General features: G+C 40.3%; 1 protein-coding gene across 2 annotated transcripts in view; it reads right to left on the bottom strand.

The window, feature by feature from the left end:
* Positions 1–16,726, bottom strand: part of ANAPC1 (anaphase promoting complex subunit 1) — a 100,156-nt gene that overhangs the window by 24,008 nt on the left and 59,422 nt on the right. For both annotated transcript variants that reach the window (XM_075563140.1, XM_075563141.1), the window contains 10 exons: positions 12,280–12,551; positions 11,701–11,935; positions 9,369–9,460; positions 7,366–7,500; positions 7,105–7,187; positions 6,193–6,271; positions 5,144–5,218; positions 1,452–1,528; positions 817–907; positions 671–724 (listed from right to left, as the gene is read on the bottom strand). In XM_075563140.1, the coding sequence (XP_075419255.1) occupies positions 671–724; positions 817–907; positions 1,452–1,528; positions 5,144–5,218; positions 6,193–6,271; positions 7,105–7,187; positions 7,366–7,500; positions 9,369–9,460; positions 11,701–11,935; positions 12,280–12,551 (1,193 nt within the window). The remainder of the gene's footprint in view (positions 1–670; positions 725–816; positions 908–1,451; positions 1,529–5,143; positions 5,219–6,192; positions 6,272–7,104; positions 7,188–7,365; positions 7,501–9,368; positions 9,461–11,700; positions 11,936–12,279; positions 12,552–16,726) is intronic.

Below are 16,726 nucleotides of genomic sequence, written 5' to 3'. Positions count from 1 at the left end.
GCTTAAGTTAAACTTTGCAATGGTTTCAATTGTTCCATATTTTTAAAAATGTTACACAAACCTATGTGGTTTTCACTAGGAAACAAAATTATGCAGTCTGTCCTTCATCAAAGCAGCACTACCTCAAAAACAACCGAGGAGGAAAAAAGCTAACTGTGTCTGTACTAGAAGCCCTGGTAATGTCGTGGTTATGCATGAGGCTGCTAACCACAAGGCCAGTAGTTTGAAACCAACACCTGCTTCATGGGTTAAAGATGAGGCATTCTACCCCTGTTAAGAAGTAAAGTTTCAGAAACTCAAAGGGGCAGTTCTAACCTGCCATATCTATAGGGTTATATGAGTTGGAATCGACTCAAGGGCAATGAGAGGTGTGCTTATTTGTTTGAGTGTCTTTACTAAGTACGAATTTCCCCAAAAGCTTATGAATTTCAGAGGCTATGACAATCCATGAGGTTAGGGCCTTTCTTATCTCACAGAATTAGATGCCTGTGCGTTCTTTACCAGTAATCAGATCGCCCTCTAATTAACACCGGAGAACAACTACAAAAGCTTCAACTCTCCCATTCTAAAGTCAAACAAATGCCAGCTGTTTGAGATATATAGTAATAGGTGCATTGGTAAATTTTTATTGTTTCATTTCATTCCAAAGAAAAATCATAAAATGACTTACTACAGAAGCATTAGGTGCAGACAAATAAGTCATAAAATCTTTTGCAAATTTATGCTGGAAAAACAAAAGAAAAAAATTCACAGTTAAAAGCAGAGTCTTAAGACTTTATTTTTAAAAAGAACAGAATAAAATGTGATACTTCTTACCAAACAGTTAAAGGCTGATAAGTTTTCTGTGCCAGCAAATCGGAAACCCAGAGACAAACAAGCCCCAGCGATTATGTAGACATGTGCTTGCCTGCAAACAGATGACAGAACTTAATGTGGTCACCGGTCTGCTTGTTAAAACCCACGATCGTCTACTATCTTGAGCTACAAGTAGCACAAATGCATGTTACAAATCCAGTTCATGGCTCTGCGGGACTGGTCAGTTGGGCCTGTATGAAATCTGCAGGTTTCTGAATAACTTCTTCAGCATATACACTCCATGGCCTTTATTGATAGCTTACCTTTGCCCATGCTATTTCAATGCAGCAAGAGATAACTTTTTAAAAGTCACTGCCCAGTTACCAGAGAAAAATAAGGAAAGGATAAATGAGGAGCATGTACAAATTCATGAATTTTCAATATTATTTCTTGAGGGCAAGAGTGCTATAACTCAATTCACAACACTAAAAATAAATAAATAAATAAATAAAAGACCCTGTAAACACTTGATAGTGATTAGAAAAATTTTAAGAATTCAGAATTCAAACTAAGGAAGTATTATTCCTAAATAGTTCACGAACTGTATCGGATAATGCTAAAGACAGCACATTTGTGTCATACATTGTACTACTTACGACAAAGTTTCCAGATTCAAATCCTCAGAGCACGGTAATTCAATTTCACTGAGAGAGATACTGTTTTCTCTGATAATCTGCCAAGAAACCAAGCAAGAAAATTGGACATTAATATTCAGGTTACCAATATTTAATAACCTAGAGAGGAACACACTGCTTTTGACATCCATACTTAAAAGGACATACTCGCTGCCATCCCGTCAATGCTGACTCACAGCAACTCTACAGGGCAGAATAGAGCTGCCCCTGTGGGTTTCTGAGCCTGTAACTCTCTATGGGAGGAGAAAGCCTCATCTCTCTCCAATGGAGCAGCTAGTGGTTTTGAGCTGAAAACCTTTGGGTTGTGTAACCCGTTTCACCACCAGAATTCCTATCACTGTCATAATATAAAATTGGCACTCTCAAACCATTTCATTCTTTGAAATGACTATTTTTTGTTGTTCTAAATGCAATCAAATTGCAAATCTAAGACGGACCATATATAAACAATAACTGAATGAGACTAAATAACTATAAACTAGAACACTTAATAACAGTGCAATAACATTTAACACCAGTCAACTAAAGTACAAGATAATGGCTATGTTAGGGTTGTGGCATGAATGACTAGAAGCAGTGGGAAGGGGTAAAATTACAATTGGAGAGAATACTAGTCAGACTTACACTTCTTATTAATGGAATATTTTTAGCATTGAGCCTTCTACCTATCAGAGGTGAGTGGTGAAGCCTTAATTTTCCAAGTTAAACTAAACCTACAACTATTGTTTCAAATGGTATCACTTTCCTTTGAGTAGAAGCAGTGAACAACTTATCAAATATCATACACAGAACCAAGGGCTCAAGTAGAAATAAAATGTTTTGGAATGATGAGGGCAACAAATGTACACGTGTACTTGACATACAATGGATGTATGTATAGATCGTGATAAGAGCTGTACGAGCCCCCAGTAAAATGATTTTTTTTTTAAACAAAAAAACATACACAGATTGCCTGGCTTTACCACCCCAAAATGGGTCTGATACCTTCCTCTTTACAAAAGGAAAAGAAAACAGCTCTGTTATGTTCTAAACATGTACTCAGTAAACTACAATTTCAGAATGCCCCTCTAATAAAATTAAGAAATATTACAAAGCCACTACAGAGGAGCCTTCATAGCATACTGGTCACACGCTGGGTTGCTAACTGCAAGGTCACTAGTTTGAAACAACCAGTCACTCTGTGGGAGAAAGATTCTTCTTGATATGACTGAACTATCGCATTGCATGACATGTGAATCATATATCAATAAAACTGTTGGAGAAAAAAAAAGGAGTTACAGGCTCAGAAAACCGCAAGGGACAGTTCTACACTGTCCTACAGGGTCGCTATCAGTCAGCATCCATGCAAATGGCACGGAGTTGGGGTTTATTTGTTATGGGGGTTGGGAGAGGTTACGGCATCTCTTGAAGACACAAGAACTTTTCTTTTAAGATCATACACTGCCTATTAGCTATGCTCTTCCCTCTTGACCCCAGCAAACTCCTGGATCACAGATTACAAAAATTAAATATACCACAACCCAATGCCATTAAGTCAATTCTGATTCACGGTAGCCCTAGAATTGCCCCTGTAAGGTTTCTATGGCTGCTGTAAAGCTCTACAGCAGGACAGATTGCTACACCTTTGTCCCAGGGAGTAGCTGGTGCATTTGAACTGCCTGACCTTCCTGAATGTTTTACCATTGTGCCAATAAGGCTGCTTCAAGGAGAGGAAGAGAGAGTGGAACACACCCTGGCCCACCAAGCTCTGAGGACGATATTCCTCCTCAGGACAGCCAAAGCACAGAGAGGATCATAGGGCCAGCCACACTACGAGACACGATGTCCCTCACTGACCCAAAGTGCTAAGGGGAACAACACTGGAGACACAGTGCAGGAACTGCGTCCGATCGGACCCCACCACACTGAGGCGAGACATTAAGGGGGTGCAAAAGAACATCAAGGGGAACAGAGCACCGAAGTCCCCAGGGAATACCAAAAATAGACTTTGGGGTCAGGGTATAGCACCTCATCAGACTCGACCGGAAAACACTCCTAACGGTCAACAAACAGACCTACAACTCTTTAAAGGCTGTTCTTTTTTTTTAATTGTCATTTGTTTTGTTGTTGTTTTGTTTTCGTTTTATTGCTTTGTTTTGCTCTGCCTTGTTTTTGTGCATATTATTATCTCTGCAGGTCTATGTAGATAAGATAGGTGGGATAAACAATCCAGAGGACAAAACAACGGGACTGACAGTTCCGGGGGGACATGGGAGAGGAGGAGGCAGGGGAAAGGTTAACAAACCCAGGAACAAGGGAACAAATGCTCCAAAATCAATGGTGAGGAGGGTGTAGGAGGCCTGGTGGGGCTTGATCATGGGCGATGTCACTGAGAGGAATTACTGAAACCCAAATGAAGGCTGAACATGATAGTAGGACAAGAGGAAAGTAAAAGGAAATAGAGGAAAGAACTAGGAGGCAAAGAGCATCTATAGAGGTCTACATACTACAGTCATGTACATATGTAAATATATTTATATATGATGATAGGGAAATCAATCTATGTGTATATATTTATAGGTTTAGTATTAAGGTAGCAGATGGACTTTGGGCCTCCATCAAGTACTCCCTCAATGCAAGAACACTTTGTTCTACTAAACTGGGATTCCATGATGCTCACCTTCTCGACACGATCGCAGGAGACAAAGTGGGTGCATACGCAAATGTGGTGAAGAAAGTTGAGGGTGCCTGCCTATTAAAAGATATAGCATCTGGGGTCTTAAAGACTTGAAGATAAACAAGCAGCCATCTAGCTGAGAAGCAACAAAGCCCACACAAGAAGCACACCAGCAGCCTGTGTGATCACAAGGTGTCAATAGGATCAAGTATCAGGCATCAAAGAACGAAAAAAATCATATCATTATGAAACAGGGGAAGTGCAGAGTGGAGACCCAATGACCAATGTAGGCAAACTGGACAGCCTCTTACAGAAGGGTTGCAGGGAGGAGACGAGCCAGTCAGGGTGCCGTGTAGCAACGATAAAACATACAACTTTCCTCTAGTTCTTTAATGCTTCCCCGCCCTCTGACCCGCTCTATCATGACCCCAATTCTACCTTATAAATCTGGCTACAACAGAGGATGTACACGGGTACAGATAGGAGTTGGAAACACAGGGAATCCAAGACAGATAAACCCCTTAGGACCAATATTGAGAGTAGTGATACCATGAGGGTAACGGGAAGATAGGGGGAAATAAGGAGTGCCAATCGCAACAATATATCTATAACCCTCTCCCTGAGGGACAGAAACAAAAAAATGGGTGAAGGGAAACACTGGACAATGTAAGACACGACAATATAACAGAAAGTTATAAATTATCAAAGGTTCGTGAGGGAAGGAGCATGGGGGTGGGGTGGGGAATAAGGAACTAAGACCAAGTAAAAAGCAAATGCTTTGAGAATGATGATGGAAACAAATGTACAAATGTGCTTCACACAATGGGTTTATGTATGGATTGTGTTATGAGTTGTACAAGCTCCCAATAAAATTATTTTTAAAACAATAGAGCCCCTTCAAGACTCCTTCCACAAGAAAACATAGAGGTGGGAACATCTCACAAGAAATGGTCATTTTATGCTAGTAAAGCTGAAATGATATTTACTTCATACTTACCTGAGGAACATTGCTATCAACCCACTTGGAATTTGGTAAAATATCATCCCACAAAATCAGGCATCGGGCAAGGGTCTTAAAAATGCAATACAAATAAAATTTATTAAAGAACACAGACTTTGTAATATGACTACTAAATAATTTTAAATCAGTGCCCCACTAATGGCAATTGTGAAAAATACAAGAAGCACAAAATACCCACCCAATCTACTCATTAAAATACAGATTTAGAGTTTAACATAAGAAAATGAGAAAAAGGTTGATCATCATCAAGGTTTGAAGGAGGCAGAAAAGTTCTTTTAAAACTTAGTCTAGGGAGCGGGGAGGGAGGGGGAAAAAAAGAGGACCTGATGCAAAGGGCTTAAGTGGAGAGCAAACGCTTTGAGAATGATTGGGGCAGGGAATGTGCGGATGTGCTTTATACAATTGATGTATGTATATATATGGACTGTGATGAGAGTTGTATGAGCCCCTAATAAAATGTTTTTTAAAAAAACAGTCTATAAGAAGACAATTACCAAGGAAAGACTCATAATTCTGATTACAACATAATTTAAATGTTTCCACATGCTAAAAGCAGAAGTCTAGGCAATACTGGAAAGCAGAGGGACTTATTAAACAACTATGTCACACCATCAGTGCCATTGATTATACTATGTGTGAATGTTCCCCAAATTATATGGGATGGAAGACATGTGTCAGCAATTTGCATGGGAGATGAGAGAAACAGGCATCCTTAGTGATGAACTAAGAGCATAAATAAAGCAGTAATAAAGTCCTAGTTACATGTTGATTATTAAGATGTTCTGGCTAATAATATCAGAAACTGAAATGTCAGTTTGAATATTACATATCAATGTGGCTGCAGTTCCTCATGTGAGAAATGTCAAACCGGTCATTTCACAAGAACACAGCCCCTTGTACACCAATGGTCATTGCCAAAAGTAGAAACAGACTAAACGTCCACGTATATTTGCAAGCACAACATGAGAATCACATGAGAGAGAATACTTATGTTAAAGAAATGCAAAATTAGAAAGCACCATTACCCTAAGCAAGAGAAATTCTGGTTTCACAAAGTCCAGCAAGTACATGGTGTCAGGAGCTCGCAGCCAATCTGCAATGGATCTGTTGGCACAGGGTAGCAGGGCACATTTTCACTCAAGTAGCAGAATCCAGAATCTCAAGCAGTTGTCCAAACAGTTCTCCCTGCTCCAGCCCCAGCTCTTCTCCCCATGGCACTTTACACTAAGACCTGACCTACAGTCTGCGAGTTCCACAGAGGCAGGGCTCATTGCTTTGGGTTCTTCACAGACCTACCCCAGTGCCAAAGTTCACATTCATCCAAATAACGGACAAATAAAGATTTGTCTTTAACCACTTTGCTAACTTGGCATATATTTTTATTATTCTTAAGGAAGGTAAGAAAACACTGAGAACCCTCTTTAAACCTTACAACAGTTTTTAAATGAAAAGACTTAAGCATGGTATAACGTTCCTATGCCGTGCAAAAGGAAAGAACAAACGCCTGAGATCTATTCTCGAGTGTGGGCGCCGATTATGGGGCTGGTAGCACAGAAGGAAGGCTCAGTCAGTTACACACATGCTGAACTAAACCAGTGCCAATTCTATAAACGAAACCAAAAATAGAAGAAGGGATTTCAGGCTTCATTAGTCCTAGCAGGATATGTGAAGTGAATGAAATACAACTTGGGTACTGTTTACATGTCAGTGGTATCAACTAAAGAAACAGAAGCAAACAGAAACTAGCAATTATACTGTCAATAACTATTAAGGCAGAAAAATGTATTACTTCTAGATAAAATCTGTGTTGTTACACTCTTTGTGAGGATGAAGATCAGGTTGATATAGTACAAGGGCAATAAACACATTAGATAATTTTACAAGTGAGCTCAGGAACGATTTCCTACTGGCCTGGGAGAAGCCAGGAATGCACATACCTGTTATTGGTTTTTAGGTAGATCATAGCCAATGCCAGAGTAGCACCTGGGCAAGTCACATCCACATTGATGGTGTCTCCTTCCTACCAAAAAAAATCCACTGATTCATGTCACACAGTAATGAATGAGCTTATACAATTCTTCTGAATATTCGTCTGTTTCAAATTAGCATACTTAAAAATGTTAGAATGAAATTCTATTATTTTAGAATTAACGTCTTAGCTTCCAGAATTTTGATTTGCTTCTCAGAGCTGGACTTACTTTGATTTGATAACTTGGGGATTTATGCTTCTCCCTGTGCATCCCTGCTTGAAAGCGCCTGTGGCCTCCAACCATGTACTGATAAAGCTGCTCAGGCACATTGAGATCAGACATACCTATCAAATTACTGCCATGCTTGAAGACAAAATAACACACATCCATTAAAGGAAATCTTAGGAAAGATGAATGATCACAAAACACACAATATTCCTCTGGTTCCCACTACCATGACCCCAGTGCAGCTTCTCAATTCAGACTAGACCGGAGCATGTACACAGGTGTAGATAAGAGACACATGGAATCCAGGAACAGGAGGGGGAATAGTAATACCAGAGGGTAGGGGGAAGAAGGGGAGAGGAAGGGAGAAAGGGGGAGCTGTTCACAATGATCGACACACAACCACACACCCCTCTCCAGGGGGAAGAACAACAGAATACATGGGGAAGGGAGACAGCGGTCGGTGTGAGATTTGAAAATAATAATAATTTACACTCTATCAAGGGGCCATGGGGGGGGCGGATAAAAAGAGGAGCTGATACCAAGTGCTCAATGGAAAGTAAATGTCTAGAAAAGAATGAAGACAACATAGGTACAAACATGCCTGATGCAATCAATGTATGGATATAACAAAAGTTGTAAGAGCCCCCAATAAAATGATCTTTTAATTAAAAACAAAAAAAAAGGGAGAACCACTAGACATACCCAGAAATTAAAGGAATGAACTAACATCAAAACCAGGTCTCTTTTTTTCCCTATTAAAGTAGCTATGACAAGTTAATATTACTCATAATTTTCATTAGAATTCTAATACATGGCCTAGCACTTTCATAAAACAAAATCTTCAAAATAGTTAAGAACTAATTTCATTTAATAAAATAATTCTTCTGTAACTTCAAGTGAGAAACATCTGCATCCTTGCATTACTGCATCTGTGACCTTTTCCAGTAACAGTCAGAACAACTTAATGAATGTTTACTCTGCACCGCACATCGTTCTTTACCTTTACATGAATAATTGTACTCAATACGCCAACCCTATCAAATAGACACTGACAAGAACCCCATTTTACAGATGAAGAATTGCAGGGAAAGAGGGATTATGATAACTTGCCTAAGGTTACACAGCTTAGTAAAGAGCAGGGTTGGCTATAAATCAAGGCAGTCTGGTTCCACAGTCTATAGTTACCTAACCATAATGCAACTGTATCTAACTGTCTTCTTTCTAGATGAGGAAACTATAGTTCTTTTGAGATTAAATTACCATGACTCAATCAGTGAGACAGAACCAGAGTTCAGGGTCCAATTACCAGTATGATGCTCTTCCATTTTATCCCCCAGCAAATGTGAAGAGAAAAACTCCTAACTCATGTTCAAACACCGAGTGGGTTTCCAGAACACACATCAGAAAAAGTTCACTGCATTACAGCTTTATGTAATTTGGCTTACCCATAACACTATTTTGGTGGTTGTTCCAGGGCCCCATCTCCCAGTTTGAACGGTCACTTAATGACATCTCTTGGCAATTCTGGACTGTGTTTCTTCGATAGGCCATTGCTTACATTCTGTCACAGAGCAATGCTGTCTGGGGGACTCAGTGACCAGCGGGGCAACAGAAGAGGCTGTTGGCTTATCTCTAGCACCCACTACAAACCCTTTAAGGCTCTCTCTCCACCATGCACCGTTGTCTGTCTCCTTCGTGTAGTGTTACCTTATTCTTACTAATACTCTGATAGTCACTGCATCTATTTCTCAAGCCTTTTCCAAGGAACTTCAATCCCATAATTCATTATAAACACTTATTTTCATGGGGGGAGGGAGTCTTAACACCCCAGTTTTCCACTAAAGCTTCTCTTCATTCCCAAATGTAGAACTCTGAAAAACATTCACAATAGGCAAGCTAAGTATGAACTTAAGTCAAAATGAGGCGGATGGTCTTCAAAGTAAAGCTTCACTGTTTCCTGTGAGCACAACAAGCTTGTAAATGAATCATCTGAAGGCACTCACCCCCAAACAAACCATGCCCAGGGCCAGGCCAGCAGCTAAGGAGTAGGACTCCCTGTCCGTACAGTACTCCATTTCAGGACCAGGGGGCCGGCCTGTCAAAGAGAAAGCAATGGGGTTCAAGCTATGCTCCTGAAATCCTCACTAAAATATTATGAAGCAATTAACTTTCTAGAATGTTACATAAAACCTACAGATTCAACACAATTCCACTCAGAAAGCTAGGCCTGCCTCACAGTGTCCCCAACTGTCAGCTCACTACTGAATAAAACTCCAAGCAGTTCTTTTTATTGGCAAATGTGGGTGTCTATGAGTAATGGCTTTAACACACTGTGAAACCTTTGTTTTATTTGTTTGATATTATCAAGAAGTGTAAAAAAATCTTTTAATAGGAGGGGTGTTCCATTAAAAAATGCTTTACTTTTAATCTCTTGCATTTTGCTTACATTTCCTTATTTTCAAACTCATTCATTAGAAGCAGTGAAACAGGTTCAAATACTAGTGGTATAAAGGAAGAAAATTTCCTTGATGTTTTTAAACTGTTAAATGTTGTTCTCAATCTACATAATACTAAACACTTACTGATAAGGTTTCTTTATATATAGTAATCCTAAAAGTTTTGTTGGGAGAAAAATTCATACTTTTATCAAAGAAAAAAATTACAACAAGAAAATCCAAGTTTACATATAATAGAAAAGGCATAATTTAAAAGCCCCAAAACAACCTAAGAAGCCCTGAAAATAAAGTGGTTATACAATTCATGGTACCCATTAACTCAATGAGATGCTATACAATACAAAATCAATTTTTAAAACCACTTATGACAATGATATGTAAAAAGGGCAGAATACAGAATGTATATAATCTATCATTATACAAAAGCATATGCATCAAAGAGGAGATCTTCTATGTATAATATGAAAATGCTGTGGGATGGCTGTGAAATGTGTGGTATCATCAGATAACATTATAATGTAGCCCAAGGATGCTAAAGTACCCTGTAATCAAATATACTTCAAACAATCAACCTTAAGTATCTCATGAATAAGAGGTTTCACAAGATACAAGGATTATTGTAAAGCTGCCATTGTAGTTTGGGGTCTAAGTTATCATCATAGTAGGCAAATGATTGGTCCTATCGCTCTATTGTCCTACAGTGGCAGTGTACATCCCCACCCATGGCAGCCTCCTAGTGGACCTGGCTCTGCGACTGGCTCTTAGGAGGGCTCTCAGCCAACATAAATAAGCACAAGCCTGAAATGTGCTTCCTTACTTGGTCCTCCCCCATGACACCCCTTCCCCTCTTATACCATTACACCCATTATCACTATTCTAGGCCCCAAAATAAAGCATATAGAACAGAGCCATGGCAGCAGACTCAAAATCTGCAGCCTGAGGCAGAGCTGACACAGCCAACACAGAGACATCATACTAAGACGCCTGTACCATTGAAGTGTTGTGGGCAGCAGTACAGTGGTAACAACAACTAATACAATCAGACTGAAGACTAGCATATCAACACGCATGTATCCTGAAATGCACGTAGAAAAGATCCTGACCAGGTCAGAACAGAATAGGTAATACATGTACCTCAATTGTGAACAAACTAAAATACCGATAGTACTTCCGGTTGTGAGGAAAAGAAGATATGACACAAAATAGATTTCTGTACAGTTTGTACTCAATTAAGAAGCTAGGAAATATTAAATGAGGAGAGTTCACTTAGGTTCACCACTAACACAGCCGCCAGCATGTAAAGGAGAGCAGGAGGCCACTGTCCCCGTTCTACTGGAAGTGCTGTTGTCCAACAGAGCAGGCACGATGTGATTAGGGAGCCAAAGAATCAACTTTGAGTTTAAGTGCGGCCTCATTCCTAGATGTGCCTGGTAAAGTCTAAGAGGAAGGCAGCATAATCCTATGTGATCAGCGACTCAAACGCACAGCGGCGCTCCAGCACAGAGACGCATTCTCCTAGGCTGTCACCTTCATGGGAGCAGATGGCCCGCTCTTTCTTCCTGTGGCGCCAACCTTCTGATTAGTGAACAAGAGCTTAACCCATTACACCCCCCCCCAGGTCCCCTGGAGACTGTCGTACTAAATGTGACCACTGAAGGTCAAATAGGCTGGGCAAATAAACACCCGCTAATAATCTGCACAGGATTATTAGCCTTGTTAAAAATTAGCCTTGTAGTTTTTCTTATTAGCACCAGGTTATTCAGTTCTCACACGGCTATTATTTTTCTCTAATTGTTAAATGCTATCATCATTTTTACTTTCGTCTGTATAGAGGAGAAAAATATATGTTTAGAAAGATACAGCACTCTTAGAGACATACCTATTTCAGCTAACAGGACTTCTGCTGTGTGTCTGTGAGCTGTCCCTTGATACACAAGGCCAATGCCAACCACTGCAGCCACTTGGACATTGTGAGGGACATCAAGTTCCGTGGAAGTTGGGGGTAGGAGAGCAGGAATGTGGATGCTAAGCAGTCGAGTAATTGACATATCCATGGTGCCTAGTTTAGCAGCAGAGACACCAAGGAGCAGTCCAATGCTCGTCATTTCATGGCCCTACGACAGAAAACAGAATAAAACTGTCCAGTCACTACTACAATACATCCAAAGTTTTAAATAAAATACCACCTGCCACTTACAGTAAGTACTTTTATGTGACAGGCACAGTAAGAAACATCAAGTCTACACAACAACATTTATAATCATGAAGCTGGTGCCTTAATTGGAAGGGAAAGTGTTAAACTAAAAGTATACAAATCTTTGAAAGACCACACTGCCACTGTCAGCAGAATGGACTTACTGATTTTAGAATGAAGAGCTATCAACAAGGAGGGCAATGAGGAGCTACTGCCAAAGTCCAGATAAGGGCAACAGCTGTTACTGGGAGCCCAACTCCTCACCTTGGTCAGGTAGTCATGAATGTTGAGCGTGGCCAGCTTGGTGAGGTGCCCATTCAGACCGAGGGCCATGAGAAAGCCAGCATACTCATTGGCTAGCTCAGCATGCTTGGGCTTATTGTAAACAATCCAGGCTGAGTCGATCTGGGAGGCAGGGGCTATCTTCAGGCCGGCAGCCACACCATTGTGAAAGCTGGCCCAGCTTGTCATATTGGGAGGCACATCGATGTTGCCACTGTTCAGGTCCACTGTTGTGTTCCGAGGAGGGGCTCGCCCTATTCAACAAAACAAAATCTCACATAAGGTGGGGGAAAAGCCTAATTGTTTAAATTGTTCATTGCCCGTTCTACTATAATGCATGTGACAATAAGATAATGGATTCAAATTTAAATTTATACATGTCTAACTAAAATGCCTATTGCTTTGAAATCCAATCTCTCTTTTGTACGGCAGAGAAGTTTAAATAGAAACCAAAATTAAAGTTAGTATCAGTTATGCTACATGAATCTAAATTCTAACACAAGATTAATTACAGTGATGCGAATTCCCAGTGTGCCTCCCCGGTTTTTACTGACAGTAAATATCTCTGCATATTAAGAAAAAATGGCATTCTAAAATGGAGATAAGGGCCTTTATAAATCAGCTCTAAGTGTAATTAATGACATGCTATTGGGGGGGAAAAATGTCAGCCTGCATTTAGAAATAGCATCCTCTTACCGACTTGAGTTACCCAGTGAATAAAAAAGTGTTTAGAAGCAATATAAATTATGTGTTCATAATGCTGTGTTCTCTTTGAATTCCTTTTTGTTCTGTTTACTGTGGTATGAGCCTATGTAGTGAGTACAGAAAAATACTGAATCCTTTTTATATTTTGAATATCTCATTGAAAAACATTTAAAATAAACATTCCAAATATTGAAAAGTTATCTAGTTCACTCAAGGTTTTGGAAACAAAATTTTTAAGGCATTCTAAAAGTAATGTCAAATACATTTTACGTAGATATATGTCTTTAATAGTAGGCATAACACACATGGAAGAAAAATGAGATGATCTACTTTTCTAAAGATTTACAGCCTTCAAAAGCGTACATTGAGTTGCAATGAACAGGAATGACCTGGAAGGCAAAAGGATTCACACATATGCACTCATTCCTATGCACCACACAACGATGTACACATAAGAACAAATCGAAAATGTGTTTGTCTTCATCATTTGCTTTGTGTACTAAAGAACAAGTCATCCTTTCAAATTATTTGTTCATATGTATAAGACATAATGTGGACATATAAGAATGAAAGTCAAAGGACAAAGCAAAAATGTTTTCCCTAAGACTAAAAATATACCCAAATGCAATAGATCACATCAGAGTTAAGGATTTCTCTTAAGAAAATGTTTTTTCTGGTCCCCGAACACCATGGCCACCATTCAGCAGCTCATAGAAAGATGGCTTTCATGAAAACATGAAGGAACTAGGTGTGGGAATGGTTTTGCGAAAGATGGGTATAAGGGCCAAGCCTGACTGTATTGGATCTGATGGCGAAACCCTCCCCAGGAAAACCGAGAGCACTTTGCAAACAACCCACTTTCTTGACACCTGGGAGAAATGTTTGAAGAAACCCCAGCTGAGGGCAGAAAAACCCAGACTGTCCTCAATTTTGCATGTGGTGCTTTGGTCCAATCCATGGAGCAGGATGGGAAGGAGAGCAAAACAACAAGAAAACTGGAAGATGGAAAACTAGTGGTGGAATGCAGTATGACTGATGTCACCTGGACTCCTATGAAAAAGTAGCATAAAAATTCTATCAAGAAGTAGCCTTGCAAATGAACAAACTCAGTGCAATGAGTAAATCTCTATACTGCGTGTGCTCACATGCCACTGCCAACCTCCAGGCCACTTCCCTTAGCATAAGACATTTATGTCTGCCTTCCACCCAGCTGGCAGAGCTCCACCCTCTGCAGTGTAACAGGAGTCTGGGGGACAGGGTGCCAAACTTCTTCCAGGGGAATTCCCACCTGCATGGCTGGGGGAGTTCCTATCCATCCTCTGTGATCCCACGTGATAGAGGGAACGTCCTCCTGCCTGCCTTAGCACTTTACATGGCCTAAGTAAGCTTGGCAAACATTCTCCAGCGCACGCTGCTACAGGAACCTCTGCCCAACCCCCATGGAGATCTAACTGATCAGGGAAATTCTGCCCAACACCCACCTGCCTTCTGTGGCACTCCCATTACAGCAGGCAACCTTGCATGCCCTCTGCGCCCCCCACCCCCAAGCTGCCATCGGCCACACCATTCAGGTCACCCAGTGTAGCACAAACCTCACAGATCTACAACCACCCAGCCTGAATCCCCTGAGAGGACCATCCAACTTGCCTGTCAAATAACAGAATACTAGTTGACTAGGGAAAGACTGCAGCTACAGAACGAGAACGCTGTAGGCTAATCCCGTAATGTAATTAGCTGCAGGCAGTTGGAAGAAGCATTCCTGTGAGTCTCCCAAAAGGAGCTCAGTACTTTGAGCCTTTCTGGATAATGGCACCGGGCTCCTCTACAGCGGAACGCAAACAGCAATCAGCCCCAATGACCTTAATGAAAAAACAGGAGAAACAAAAGGCAGTGTCGGAGATGTCCTGAACCTAAAAACGTGTATAGAAGAAGACATTGATCTGACACGGAAATAAATTTTCAAAATGCTGTAGGAGTCATATAGGATGAGAGAAACAATACAGAAATGATAGAGGAGATAAAGACCATATACCAAAGGGAAATACAATTACTTTGGGGTGAGATAACAAAACCCAGCACCACACTCACGGATTTCACCAACCAACGGGAGGAGGCAAAGAACTGCACCAGTGACCTGGAGGACAGCCAAGTAGACTTTAACAAACGTTTAATAAGACTATCAGAGAAGGTGAAGAAAACCTAAGAGATATGTTTCATCCTATGACGAGGGACAACATAAAAATAATTGGATTAACAAAGGAAGAAACAACAAAAAACATCAACTGCAAAAATAGTGAGAGAATTATTGGAGGAAAACTCCCCCAGCTTAATGAATGAAAACCAAGCAACCTTTCAGGAGGATGAAAGAACACCTGCTAGAATGATTCCAAAGAAGTCACCAAGGCACATAATAGTTAAACTACCCAACTTTGAGGAAAAGAAGAAGATCATGGGAACATCCTAGGGAAAAACAGGAATCACATATAAAGGTTCCCAAATAAGAATATGCTCAGGTCCATCAGCAGACATGATGAAGAAGAGGAGAGAGTGGAGTAACATATTCCAAAAACTGAAGAAAAACCATGCAAATACAAGAATACTATATCCAGGCAAATTATCTATCAAGATAGATGGAGACGTAAGAGTCTTCCCAGACAAGGAAAATCTCAAAGAATACGTTAGAAGAAACCCAGCCCTACAAAAGAGCATTCTGGACCCAATAGGAGCAGAAGAAGAGCGCTCAGTGAGCACAAATAAGAGATTGCCACACAGAACAACCTCACCCAGAGGGTAAACAATGAGAAAACGGCCCCCAAGACAACATTGGATTAAGGGTGGAAAGAAGTCAAGAATGAAACACACACACATGCACAACACACTGATAAGAAAGGGAGGTAGGAAAACACCAAACACAAAAGATATAAGAGGAAATCACAGACGGAGATAATAACCCTGAATATCAATGGACTGAACTCAGGCATTAAAAGACTGAGACTAGCAGACTGGCTTAACAAACAAAACCCATCAATCTGCTGCCTACAGGAGACATATCTCAAGGCTACAGACAAAAGTAGTCTGAGAGTCAAAGGCTGGAAAAAGGGACACCAAGCAAACAGAAATTCAAAAAAAGCAGGGGTTGCAATCCTCATCTCGGATAAAATTGACCTCAAAGTGCAAACCATAGAAAGAGATAAGGAGGGACACTGTATAATGCTCAAGGGAACGGTGGACAAAGAACCACTATGCATTGTAAACATATATTCCTCGAATGAGAAACCCACTGAATACATCGACCAAACACTCCAAAAGATGAAAAAAGAAATCACAGCCTCAACAATTATAGTGGGTGACTTCAATTCACCGCTCTCTGAGGCAGCTAGATCACAGGAAAAGAAACTCAACAAGAAGGCTAGAGATCTAAACACTACAATTAGACAATTTGACCTGACAGATAGTCACAGAGCTCTTCAGCCAAATATAAAAGAATTCTCATTCTTTTCAAGCCCACATGGCACATATTCGAAAATAGACCATATGCTAGGACATAAGTAAAATCTGCATAAATTTATGCACATTAACATCACACAGACCTCTCTCTCTGACCACTGTGCCATCAGGCTGCAAATAAACAAAAGGAAGATGAAGAAAACAAGGGCAAACAATTTAAGGATGAATAACTCTATTGCAAAAGGAGTGTGTACTGGCTCAGATCAGAGATGAAATT

This window comes from Tenrec ecaudatus, chromosome 11 (assembly GCF_050624435.1).
Source record: "Tenrec ecaudatus isolate mTenEca1 chromosome 11, mTenEca1.hap1, whole genome shotgun sequence".
NCBI lineage: Eukaryota > Metazoa > Chordata > Mammalia > Afrosoricida > Tenrecidae > Tenrec > Tenrec ecaudatus.
The sequence above is the reverse complement of the archived record's forward strand: the minus strand, read 5'-3'. Positions and strand labels throughout refer to the sequence as shown.